General features: G+C 47.5%; 1 protein-coding gene across 1 annotated transcript; it reads right to left on the minus strand.

Moving 5' to 3' along the window:
• Positions 1 to 514: 514 nt before the first annotated feature.
• On the minus strand, positions 515 to 2669 carry LOC110913725. Its single transcript, XM_022158549.1, has 2 exons — positions 2646 to 2669; positions 515 to 1522 (listed from the first exon to the last, which is right to left on the minus strand). The coding sequence occupies exons 1-2, from the start codon at positions 2667 to 2669 to the stop codon at positions 515 to 517; spliced, it is 1032 nt and encodes a 343-aa protein (XP_022014241.1).
• Between the last annotated feature and the right edge of the window lie 11004 nt (positions 2670 to 13673).

Raw genomic sequence — 13673 nt, forward strand, 5'->3', positions numbered from 1 at the left:
CGGGTACGTCCACAGAAAATTACTAAAATCATCAAGAAATAAAATATAATAACGATGACCACCCGTGCTTAAAACAAGAGAGGTCTAAAGATCACTATGTATGATATCAAAAGGCAAAGAAGTAAAATTCATAGAATCAGCAAAAGGTAGTCTGCTACGTTTCCCAAAAACACAAGATTGGCAAACTTTATTTTTCAATGTTCCACATTTAATAAAATCAGAATTTTTAAGAGAATGCAATAAATTAAATCCCGGGTGACCGAGACGTTGGTGCCATGTATCTTGAGTGGTAGCGGTGAGAGCGGTAGGAGATGTGATCTTGAAAACTTGTGTCGGATCGAATGTGTAAAGATCCCCCGAGCTATTGCATCGTAGGATAGGGGTCTTGGTCTTGAGATCCTTCACCAAAAAACCATACGGATCAAATTCAATAGATAGTTTATTTTCAGTGGTAAAACGACGAACAAACAATAAATTTTTAATCAAGGAGGGGGCATATAGGACTTGGTTTAGTTTAAAAGGAGGAGGGGGGTGGTAGGGTAAGGTTGCCTTGTCCATAAACGGGAATGGTGTTACCGTTGCCCACAACTATATTTTTAGTAATGCCAGTATTAAAATTAGACGAAAGAGTAGGGTTAGGAGTCATGTGACCTGTAGCACCAGTGTCCATAGTCCATGATGGATCGGCTGAGTTGAGAGACATGGCATGGAGAGCTTGGTCAATGTCTGTTGGAGCGTAGCTTGGTGTATAACTGGCGGCATACGAGTGGGCTGGACGTGGGCCTAAAATACCCTGACCTGAAGCAGACGAGTTGGGCCGTTGTGCAGTAGGATAAGGACAAGGAGGTAGTGGGCCCCAAGGAGCCCACTGTTGGGCCTCGTTGTGATTCGGGTGGGAGTTGGGCCAGCCAGTGAAGGAATTGGGCTGCCATGGCATGTAACTGTGAGACTGGTTTGATGAGAAGTTTGACCCACGTCCCCGTCCAGACCCGCGTCCCCTCCCGCGGCCTCGTCTGCGGCCTCGTCCCCTACCCCGCTCCACATTTTCTGTTGTCCGATCAGTACGTTGGGACGAGTCATTGCGATCAGTGACTGTGTTAAGAGCAGTGCCTGCTGCCTGTGCAGCGAGTCTAGCCTGACTAATTTTTCGAGTTTCGGCCATGCACAGACGAGACCTGGTTTCATAGAAATCCGGTAGGGGTTTGGTTTGTTGTATGAGGAGGCCAATTCCTTCGTATTGTTCTGACAATCCGGTGAGAATCTGTAAAACGAGTTGCTCGTCAGTTATCGAAGATCCGACATTCGTTAATTTGTCGAAGATGACCTTCATGGCCTGGTAGTAGGCTGACATTGAAGAAAACTGGTCAAGACGGGTCTGAGCAAATTTGTTGTTGAGATCAATGATTCGAGTGGCTTTATTATCTTGGAAAAGATTGGCGAGTGCCGTCCAAGCATCATAAGCCGTAGTGTTAGGTTTGAGAATGGTGTGGAGCAAATCGGTGGAAATAGTACCATAAATCCACTGCAGAACTATCAACACAATCGTATATATAATTACAAACAATATCTCCTATTCTTTGGAGAGATATGGACCGAATCATAGGCTATCTATTCCTAACAGATTTACAATTATATTTATTATTATATTGACTATTATTTTTCAAATGTCGTGTTTAATGATGAATGTATGTCAACTTTACTTCTTTGTTGATCATCAAACTTGCATCTACGTCAAGTACTTAACAAGAAATTTTTGGTAGTTAATTTGATTGTGAGGGGTGAATTCTGTATTATTGTATCTATATTTTGCCTCCTCTAACTACTGGTTAGAGGTTGGCTATTGTTTTTTTGGAATAAAAGGCACCCTTTCTGTTAAATAATAATAAAAAAAAACCCTTTTTTGGTACCATATGTTTAAAAAAAAAAAAAAAAAAAAAGCTTTTTGGTACCATATGTTTCGTAGGTTATAACTTATAAGCTTCGTTCACTCCTACTTCAATCCAAATCCACATTGCTAGAATCTTTCATTTTTTTTCTAATCAACTAAATGACTGTTAATTTGTAATGAGATCTTATTACTTTGATAGTGTTTAAAAATAATTCTTCTGGTGAAATAATGGTTAACCGGGCAGGGTTAACTTACTGGTCTCGTCAAGAAGGGTTAATCCCTTCTCCTCGAGGATCGCTGGCTGGATCGCCTGCCGGTTGATCTCCTGCACAAGGAAACAAACCGTGACTCGTAACAAGGAGGATGGGGTGGGGATGCTCCTTGTTACCACTCTCCGGCGTGAGAATCAGTAGTCTGCTTGGGAAGCAAAGTATGATAGTAGTAGTAGTGAGAGAGTTGTGAAGAGATACCTCAAACCTGGTTTGGGGTTGGTATTTATAGCCGAGGAATGAAGGAGGAGGTGGATGGATAGGCTGACGGCATGCTGCACCTTTGCAGGTGTGTCAGGCATGTCGGCTGTGGAGGTGACGCCACGTCAGTCTGTCGCTTACGTAGACCTGACAGGCGGCTGACATTGGTGCTACTTGCTCTGTGGTGTCAGTCCCACTTGCTGAGTGTATAGGATGCGGTGCGGGCCGCATCGCTGTTTGCGGTAACTGTAGACGTTCCGGCGTCTCACTCTTTGATCAAGAAATACGCGAGATGCGGTGCCAAACCGCATCGTCGCCCTTGGTGACTGTTGCTATTATCCAGCTCCCTTTTATTGATAGAAGTGTTCACTGGATGCGGTGCCAGGCCGCATCGCTGTGAACGCTTCCGTTTTCATACACCAGATGCGGTGCCATGCCGCATCACTATACCGTTCTCATATTCCAGGTAAGTCCTCCTTCATCATTGGGCAGATTGGATTCAACCACTGTTTTGGCGCATTCCCACACGGACACAGGTAGGTTGTTAGCTAGTGGGGGTTTTGATAAGGGTAATGGTCACTCGCGGTCGATGCTGACGCGAGATCTGGGACCATACACCTTCAAGTCCTCCCAGTTTAGTGTTGCTGCCATATGCAAGTTGCATGTGGGAGGAATACTGGACTATGGTGTCTAGAAGGTAGTTTGGAGTCTGGAGAAGATCCTAGGCCATGTAGATGGGTTTTGTTCTTCGTAAATCAAGCTGGATATCTGGAAGGGTCATCTGATGCCTCTTCCGTACCGGTAAGAACGTTTTGTCTGATGTAAAATTCTCAGCCTCGGGTTGGGTGCCACCTGTTGGTGTGTCGAACCAACCTTTGAGATCTTGCTAGGGGTGCGCACAAACTTCGAACCAACCTCTGGGATTGTGGTTGAAGATGTGCACAAACTTCGAACCAACCTTTGAGGTGGTGAATGAAGAAGAGAGTGGTCTTCCGCAATAATTGGACATCTAATGATGATCCCTTTTGTGGGGTGTTCATGTTCTTCCAATTAGCTCTCAAGTAACCGCACGTCCTTTGCTGTTACCTCGTTGCTTGACATTGTTGGCCACGGTTGGGTAAACAATGTTGGATACTTGCGTCATTGTTGGCCATGTTTGGTCAAACAATGTGAATCTGGATAATGGTCAAATAAACATGGTTATAGGCATGGTAATGCCCACCATTGTTTATTCTATCCGTCTTACAAGTAGGGTAACAAAGTCATAAGCAGACTTGTTACCGCTGTTCGGCCGCTTGTTGTTCGAAGAGATCTCTTATGAGCATTGGGGATCTCGTCCGCATCTCTTCCTTAGCCGCTTTCCTTCACGCTCCAATACCGAGGAGTTTTCCTTGGAGTAGCTTCGTTCATCTATGTGATGACTTAGTTGTGGCTCTTCCGTAGCAACCATTTGCGGAGCTATGGGTGTGTCCGCAGTGACTCATGAGTGTCTGCGGTTTTGTCACCCCATACTCGCTTGAAACGAGTGTGTTGCTCGGATGTGGCTCTTGGAGGGATTTGAAGCTTGAAGAGAATGAAGGCAATGCGGTTTACCTGTTTCTGAGATGCGGTTCAGTACAAAGAACAACGCTGGTTCTGAGTATCTGACACACCTGTACGGGCTCGTGTGTGTCATTTCCGCATATTCCACGTGTGCTCGTGGGTATGTGCGGACATGTTTATACCCCCTTAACCATGGAAGGATTTAATTTTTAGCTATTTTGAGGGGTATGTAAAAAAAATGACATGCGGTATGGGTTATGGTGCGGTATACCAGAGAAACCGCATGCCGCTTGTGTTTGAATAATGTTGTCGCTTTTTGTTATATACGTGGCTAAGCGCACGTGTGAGTTGGTGGAAGTTGGTGAGATTTTCTGGCATGTGCTGAAATGAAAGGACATTTGCACTGCCCGAGGTCATTAAATGCACTGTAGCAGGAGTGTAAACGTCTCCTATGTCAGGCGCGTGTGCGGCCACGCGCGCGTGGTAACCGTCAGCGAAACCGTCGCTTGACACGTGGTGCCGCATAATTCGCTCTTTTTGAACGTGATGATTCAGTTTCCATGCTGCATTAATTGCGATCAGTATATAAGGGGAAACCGTTCGTGGTTTCCCCTCACTTGTTCAAAATTTCAAAAAATTCCGTTGAGAGAAAAAAGATTCCTCTGTCTTCTCCGATACGGTGTTCTGAAATTCCGGTGAGGTGGTTTGAGTTTTTAGTACTCATTTCCTTTTTTTCTACCTTTCTTATGGCTGAACCATCAAATCCACACAATGTGGAGGGTGAAAACCCCGAACAGCCGGTGGCAGCGGCTGATGAAGATGAAAACGATGATGGTGGTGCTCCTGGTGGTGGGTTACCGGTACTGAAGTGGTCCAAGGGTCATTTTAAGATCCTAATGACCACCATACAAATGGCGTCGGAGTGGGGTGCCACCTACCCACACGAGGGTGACACCGGTGCCGATGCTCCGGCCGGATATATCACCCTGTGGGCCGACTTTTTTAACGATGGCAACCTCCGATTGCCGGTGACGGTGTTTGTTGCCGAGGTGTTAGAATACTATCACCTTCACATTTCCCAACCGAGTCCATTTGGGATGTTCCGGATCAGGAACTTTGAGTACACTTTCCGTGCTCATGGTTTGGATGTCACCGTCGAGAACTTCCGGCGGTTTTACCAGTTAACGGTAAACACCGGATTTTTGTCTTTTAATCAACGACATGGGAGCCTGAAGTTGATGACACCTCCCAAGGGTCTGACACAGTGGAAGAGGAAATTCTTTTACGTTAAAGCCTGTGTGGTGTATGCCAACATGACTTTTCGGGACGTTAATGTGGGTGTTACTGGGGAAGATATTCATGTTGCTACCGCAAAGACTGTGGATTGGTTCTCTAGGCCGCGGCCTATTGAACTTAAGAAATTGGATAACAATCAGTTGTGGGTGTTGCGAATGATGCTCACCAGGCCGGATAGGAGGGCAAGGCCTGTTGTGCGGGAGAAGAGTGGTGGTAAGCATTATCACCCTTGTGCGGTTTCTTTGTTCCCTTTACTCGTTCTTACTGACTTTGCATGTGTTTTATCAGCTGATGCTCCTTTGTGGAGGATGTTTGAGCCGGACTTTGAAGGGAAGGTTGAGTTGATTGCGTGTGGGGAACGGGAAGGTTTTAATTTGGAAATTGTTAGCAATTTTCGCGTTCCCACGCGTGAGATATTGAATGCACCCGTGCAAGAAGGCGAAGGTATCTTCTAAGATTCTCTTGTTTTTAAAGTTCACCCTTGTAATCTGCTTGTTTGATTGTTTAAATGCAGGTACCCTTGGGGAACTGGGGAAGTTTGAAAAACCTGTCCCTAAGAAACATGTGGAGAAGAAGCAGTTGAAGAAACCTACGCGGGGTCGTGGTAAGGAGAAAACTGAGAGTTCTGTCGCCCCTCCTTTGGTGTCGCAGGCCGCAGGTATCTCTCGTTCTTGTTACCGCAGATATACCGATTACGTGGTAGTATCTGACACCCTTGAGGGTTTAGGTGTTCCAGGTGGTGGTGCGGCTGCAGGTGGGACTGCTGCGGGTTCCACCCTTGCGGGTGAGAAGAGGAAACCTGAGCAGAAACCTGCTGGTGTTGGTGAGGTGAAACGTCGGAAGCTTCAGTCCAAAAGGGCTGGTCCGACACAAAAGAAGTCTGCGGTTGCTGCTGGTAAGTGTATAACTTTTTGCAAGTGTTTTGTATGCACACTTGTTTTCTGATAGTTTTTCTTTTCTCTGTTTTGCAGAACCGCAAGATAAAGATTTTTCTATTTTTAATGTTCCTTCGTCTCCCCCGCGTACCCCGGCTGCGAAAGCGGGTGTTACGAAGGAAACTGCGGCACCTTTTGCCAAGGTGGTGCCCGATCCGACCGTGCGGGCGGAGGAGACTGTGGAGAAGGTTGCGACCCAGATCTTTGATACCGTTGATTCTTCTAACAACTTGATCTCTCCAAATGATGCTGATAATTTGGATCTACGGTTTTCTGATGCTGGGAAGCAAAAATCTGGTGCTGGGCCGCAGAAGTCTCCTGCTGGTGAGAAGGTTACTGGTTCTTCTTCTGGTGGTGCGGGTTATGATGGGCCTCCGATTCAGCCTGGGGAGTCTGAATTGGAGTATTATTACCACACTTACACACAGGATCGAAGTACAAGTTATCACCGACCCCCCTGGACTGTTATTCAGTGGGATGATATTTCCAACGATCCTTCCGCTTGTAGGGAAATTTTGGGTGGCCTGGGCACCCCGTTTGAAGTTAACCGCGCTCGTGCCGCGTCTCATGAACTTCGAATCAACCAACTTTCCACCATGCTTGTGGGAAGTTCCATAGTGGCGAACGCCATTATGGAGGACTATAAGTTGTTGAGTCGGAGGGAGGAAGAAGCTGCACGGATGCGGGCTGAGGCAGAGAAGTTGGTTAGAGCTGCTCGCGCAGGTGCGGAGCAGCTTGAAAAATATAAAGCTGCTTTTGAGAAGCATAAGCAGACTAAGGAGTGGGCTGCAACCGCCGAGCTTAAACAGGTGCGTTCTCTTGCCAAGTTACTTTCTGAGGAGCGTAAGAATTGGAAAGAAACAGTTTCCAATGAGCACAAGACATGGAAAGAATCTTGGGCTAAACATAATGAAAATCTGTTTCGTGCTCGCCAGGAGTTGGCCAATCTAAAGGCAGCAAACGCTGCTTTGGCCAAAGAGAAGGCTGCGGCCGAGGCAGCTGCAGGTAGGGCTAAGGAGGATGAGGCCCGGACCGCGAAGGCTCTTGAAGAGGCCAAGAAGGCGGGGGCTCGTTTTGTCAATGCCTTTGATGAAGCGAATGCTGACCGCACTCGCTTAAACCAGACCGTTGTGAGCCTCCAGGTATGGTTTGCTTTTCCTGTTCTATTCTTCCTTCTGCCTTTCGAGAATGTTTACTAATTTTGTGCAAACTGCTTCTTGCTTTTGAAAGGCTGAGTTTCAGACTCGCGAGGCTTAGGTTGCAGACATTGCTGCCCGCGTGACTGTAGCGGAAGAGCGGGCTAATGAGGCTGTCGAGGCCAGAGATGCCCTGACCTCTTCGTTTAACCAGCCTGAGGCTGACCGTGAGTGGATGCGGAGTCACGGTATTCCACATGTAAGTATCTCCTGTCTTTGTATTTACTTGGATTTAGCACGTGATGATCTTATTGTACTTTTGTTGCAGATTGTTCAAGCTATCATGGATGCGCCTGAGACCGCAACTGGTATAGACTTGATCAAGCAGCGTGCCCGTGATGCTGGTTTTAAAGCTGGTTATAACCGCTGCATCGGCCATATAAACATTTAGTCTAAAGGCGGCTATACTGATGAGCGGTCCAGGTTTAGTGACGTGGACACCGAAGCGCTTCTTGAGGCGGCCGTTGCATCATTTTATGACATGTCTCTCTCTTCTGTTGAGAAGCTTGATGAATGCTTAGATGCAGCGGATTATGTAGACCGGTTGCGGATGCTGTATGCCGATGCGGAAAAGGAAAATGCTGTTGGTGGCGGCCAAGATGGCGCGGGTACCAGTGGTACAAAATAGAACTAGGTTGGCCTGCGTGCCCTTTTTTGTTTTCCTCTTTGTATATGTTGGAACTTTATGTAAATCCATTCTGCACCGCGTGGGTGCCTGAATTTTTTGAATATAAAGTTTAACTGTTGCTCAATTTGTACAAGTGTTTTTACTTCTTGCATGTTTGAACGTGTGTATGCGGAACCCTACCCATTGTGAATGGGGTTGAGTATACTCTATCCCTTTGTCGTATGAGTATGCGTCAATTCCATTGTTTGCCTTGTTAGGGTTTAGGAATTGTGTAAGTTTTGTAAAAGCTTGTGTATCCGGAACTCTACCCATTGTGAATGGGGTTGAGTATACTCGATACCTTTGTCGTATGAGTATGAGTCGATTCCATCGTTTGCCCTGTTAGGGTTTAGGAATTTTGTAAGTTTTGTAAAAACTTGTGTATCCGGAACTCTACCCATTGTGAATGGGGTTGAGTATACTCGATACCTTTGTCGTATGAGTATGAGTCGATTCCATCGTTTGCCCTGTTAGGGTTTAGGAATTGTGCAAGTTTTGTAAAAACTTGTGTATCTGGTCGCGTAGACATTTAATGTTCTGCCTTTGCTGGCCTATTACAATATTTGTGTGTGGTTAGCACTTTGTGTGGGTATCGCGAATGAAGATTTTGCCAATCTGTTTTTGCGGATACCGCAAAGTGGAACACGCATTTGTAATAGCAGTAACAAACAATATTGCATTGAATTGCTCGTTTATTTATTTGCAAATGGCCTGCGGCCCGATAGGTTACATGGAAATGCAAAAAACATGGCTTACATGTAGCAGCGTCTAAGCTGTTGTGCATTCCATGTGCGTGCGATAGTTTCGCCTTCTAACGTTTGTAATTTATACGCGCCTTTGCCCAAAACCTCTTTGATGAGGTAGGGTCCTTCCCACTTGGGGGCAAGTTTTCCTGGGCGCTCAACGTTAGATGCTTCGTTATCGCGAAGGACGTACTCTCCCGGGTTAAATGTACAAACCCGCACGCGTGAATTGTAGTATTTTTCAAGCTTGGTTTTGTACTTAGCCTCATTGATGGCAGCGTTTTCGCGCCTTTCTTCTAGGAGGTCTAAGTCAAGTCTGCGTGCTTCGTCGTTGGCTATTCTGTTGATAGCCAACATTCGAGGTGAAGGAAGCCCTACTTCCGCGGGGATTACCGCTTCTGAGCCATAGACCAGGCTGAAGGGTGTCTCCCCGTTGCTTTTTTTTGGCTTGTTCGGTGAGCCCATAAGATGCTTGGGAGTTCATCGACCCAGCCATGCCTGGTTGTTCCCAACCTTGCTTTGATGCATTCGACTAAATCTTTATTGATACTCTCAACTTGGCCATTCCCTTGCGGGTGTGCCACGGAGGAGAATATGTGTTCAATATGTAGTTCTTCTAGCCATTTTTGAAATTCGTCGGCGGCAAAGTTGGTGCCGTTATCGGTAACGATGCACATTGGTAGGCTAAAACGGCAGATGATGTGTTCCCAAATGAATTTCCTCGTTATCATAGCAGTGGTTGAGGCAAGTGGTTTTGCCTCTACCCATTTTGTGAAATAATCGACAGCTACTATGATAAACTTGATCGCACCTGGTGCGTCTGGGAATGGTCCGACCACGTCGATTACCCATTTCTGAAATGGCCATGCGGTGGTGACCGGGATCAAGTTGTTCTTGGGGCGCAAGGTCTTGGGGGCATGTCGTTGGCAATTAATACACTTGCGCAATTCTTTGACAGCATCCAGGTGCATGCCGGGCCAGTAATATCCAGCATTCATGATTTTAGCCACTACCATGTGTGGTCCTGCGTGTATGCCGCACATTCCCTCGTGTATCTCTCTGATGAGGTATGTGGCATCTTGGGGGTTGACGCAGCGTAGGAGTGGGCACAGGTCTGATTTACGGTATAGGATACCGTCTCCCATTTAATAATGGCACGCTTTGTATTGCAACTTGTGTGCCTTTGACTTGCTTTCGGGAGTCACACCTGATTGCAAGTATGCAATGATTGGTGTCATCCAGGATGTTGTACCGTATTGGATGACATTGACTTGGCGCAGGGGTACTGAGGGATTCTGCAGAATTTCAATGCGTATCTCCTTTGCCAAGTGTTGGAAGCTGGTGGACGCGAGTTTTGACAGTGCGTCCGCGAATTTGTTTTCACTTCTGTTGATATGACGGATATTGAAGGAAGTGAATTTTGATTTGAGTTGCAAGGCTTGCTCGAGGTAGAGGATCATGATATCCCCTTTTGCGGTATAGTCACCGCGCACCTGACCTGCAACTAAAAAGGAGTCGACATTTGCTTCCAGATGTTGTACGCCGAGCTTAACTGCTAGCCGTAGCCCTGCCAATAGAGCCGCATACTCTGCCTCGTTATTTGTGCTTTTGAAATTAAGGCGGATTGCATAGGTAAGCTCCTGGCCATCGGGGCTGACGAGTTGCAGACCTGCGCCCGCACCTTCTTCGTTGGACGCACCATCGGTAAACAGTGCCCATATTTCTGAAGAAGGTGGTAGTGGTGCAGGGTTTTGTTCTTGTTCGCATTTTTGGATGTGATTTGCCGGTACCTCGGCGACGAAATCTGCCAGGACCTAGCCTTTGATTGCAGGGCGCGGCTTGTAGTTTAGCGTGAGTGTGCCCAGCTCGATTGCACATTTTGCTAACCTCCCAGAGATGTCGGGTTTGGATAGGATCGGGCCGATCCTGTAGTTGGTTAACACCGTGATGACGTGATTTGCGAAGTAGCATCGCAACCGCCTCGATGCGTGTACCAGTGCTAGTACCAACTTTTCCATTATTGAATATCTTGTTTCTGGGTCGTTGAGCATCTTGTTGATGTAGTAGATGGGTGTTTGAACTCCCTCCCGCTCCACTATTAGTACCGCACCCACCGCATTGTCTGCGGCGGATAGGTATAATATAAGTGGTTCGTCTTTGCGTGGCGCTGTTAGGGTTGGGAGTTGTATCAAACACTCCTTCATTTCCCGGAAGGCATCTTCAGCCTCTGCGGTCCATTGGAATTGTTCTTTCTTAAGACAGTTCTGCAGGGTCTTGATGAAAGGATAAGATTTAGCTGCATGGTTGGCTAAGAATCTATTTAGTGCGGCTAGCCTGCCGGCTAGTCGTTGCATCTCTTTCATCGTTGAAGGCGATGGCATGCGGTCGGTCGCCTGAACTTTTTCCGGGTTTACCTTGAATCCATCTTTGTTTATGATGAATCCAAGGAATTTTCCTTCTTCCATTCCAAACGAGCATTTCCCTGGATTGAGCTTCATATTGACGCTTCGCAGAGTTTTGAATGTTCTTTCGATATCAGTGAGCATGGTACCTTCTTCCATGCTCATGACGACCAGGTCGTCCATGTAGATTTCGACACTTTTGCTGATTTGCCCGCGGAAAGTGTCGTTCATCAGTTTTTGATATGTTGCGCCCGCGTTGCGCAACCCGAACGGCATTTTTGTATAGCAGTAATTTCTGGTAGGGGTGCGGAATGCCGTTTTGTCTTCGTCCTCGATTGCCATCTGTACCTGGTGGTAGCCTTTGTAACAATCGAGGAAGCACTTCCATCGTAATGGTGCGAGGTTATCGACCTTTTCGTCGATTTCCGGAAGTGCGTAACAATCCTTGGGACAGGCTTTGTTGAGGTCTTTGTAATCGACACACATGCGCCAGCCCTCGGATGGTTTTTCTACCATGACCGGGTTGGACAACCAAGTCTGGTACTTGACTTCCCGCAGGATGCCTGCGGAGAGCAGTTCTTCGACCTGCTCACGCATCGCCTGGTTCTTTGCGGATTCAAGGTGGTGTTGGCCTTGGATCACCGGCTTGATACCTGGTAAGGTATTCAAGAAATGTTGCGCAATGTCACGTGGGACCCCGGTCATGTCTGCGGGTGCCCACGCAAAAATATATTGGTTCCTGAAGAGCAGCTGCTTCAGGTGCGCTTTGGTGTTGGGGGACAAGGCGTGGCCCAACGTGACCTTTTGTTCTGGGTATTTTGCGTTGAGGAACCATTTTTCTGGTTGGTTGTTGGGGATTGGCCTTGCTATCTTGGTCGGACGCAGTTCGTTCGATGTCATAACTTCCCTGCGTGCATAGATTATCGCGACCCCTGTTTCAGTTGGGAAACCGATTGCAGAGTGGGGTACCGACGTAATCATGTTGAAATAACCTTGGGATTCTCTCCCAAGTAGCACGTCATATTTGGAAGTATGAGGTAAAACCATGAAGTTTACCTCTTATGTTCGTGGTGCACAGGAAACGTAATTTGGTGGTGCACTGGAAACGTAAAACCATGAAGTTTACCTCTTCTGCTGGTGAGGCGCACAGGAAACGTAATTTGGTCAAGAGGAAAGACAGTTTCCCCTGCGAACCCGGCCAACGGGTAATCCACTGCTTGCAGCCAATCTTTGTCTTACTGATCGAACTGGTTGAAGCACTGCTCATATATTATGTCAGAGGTACTGCCCGGGTCGATGAATAATCGCTCAGTGCAGTAATGAGCTTGTTGGCCTGTAATGACGACGGCGCGCCTGTCGCGCGGACCGCCTCGGACTTTTGGGAAGACGACTTGCTCGTCTTTCCAGTCATTGTCCGGTCTTCTCGCCGCCTTGCGCGGCCTTCCTTTGCTTCCATTGATCATATGGGTCGAGGCCACATACATGGTCCTCCTCCCGGAGGAGGTGCCCTCGCCATGGGGGTGATGCATTTGGTGGCTTTTTGTCCACCTGGAAACAAGTGTTGCAGCTTTCCCTCCTTTAGGGCTCGCTCAATCTCCAGCCAGAGACTGATGCAGTTGTTTGTTGTGTGGCCCGAGTCTTTATGATACTCACAGTAGAGAGTGAGATCCTGATTTTTCTTGGACTTCATTGGTTGGGCCGGTTGCAGGGTTTGTGCGTCCGTAAGGAGGACTTCGCTCGGCGACTTGGTGATCTCGGTCCAGTTGCGGTCCGAAGATTCTTTCTTTGACGCCCTGTTATCCCGTTGGGCGTTAATTGTTGCCCTTGCATCAAACTGGTTGGTACACGGGAAGTATGGTTTGGAATCGCTGCCGCGATTCCCTGCGTCCCGGTTGCGCTTATTGTTGCGCTTGGGCTCGTAGCGGGAGGTTTGACCTTCCGCATGGGGCTGTGCCTTTGTTAGGTGCGGTTTAAGGGACCGCTGAGTCTGGGCATATGTCGTGACCGCAGTCATGACATCTTCCCACTTTTTCGGCAAGCCATCTTTGATGGAGATAGTCATAACCATCTGTTCATCTCTGACGGCTTTGATGAAGTGGTTACGTGCTATTTGGTCAGCCACGTCACCTATCTCCAGGCATTCTTTATTATAGCGGACGACGAATGCTTCGAGAGATTCGGCGTCCCTTCGCTAGATATTCATGACGTCCACCGTATCACGTACGTGACGTCGCTGCTGGCTGAAATGTGTGAGAAACTTTGCATGTAGTTCCTCAAATGAGGCCAGTGATCCCACTGGCAAAGAATCAAACCAAGCCCTGGCCAGACCCGTCAGGGTCTGGGGAAAAAATGACACCAGGTGGGCTCGTCCCACCTGCCGTTGCACCCTGCGCCCATGAAAATGTTAATGTGATCGTCCGGGTCGGACGAACCGTTGTATTTCTCAATGTTGAATGGGAATTTTGTGGTGGTGACATGGGCGTGTGCGATTATTCGGGCAAATTTAGAGTTTTCGGCCGCAGCTCTTGGCCTGT

This window comes from Helianthus annuus, chromosome 14 (genome assembly GCF_002127325.2).
Source record: "Helianthus annuus cultivar XRQ/B chromosome 14, HanXRQr2.0-SUNRISE, whole genome shotgun sequence".
Taxonomy (NCBI): Eukaryota; Viridiplantae; Streptophyta; class Magnoliopsida; order Asterales; family Asteraceae; genus Helianthus; species Helianthus annuus.

Excerpts from the sequence above, each read along its gene's own strand:
- LOC110913725 (XM_022158549.1), bottom strand. The coding sequence starts at position 2,669 with ATGCGGTTTGGCACCGCATCTCGC. Across the intron at positions 1,523-2,645 it reads GGTTTGGCACCGCATCTCGC|TGGATTTATGGTACTATTTC; the intron begins GTATTTCTTGAT and ends ATAGTTCTGCAG.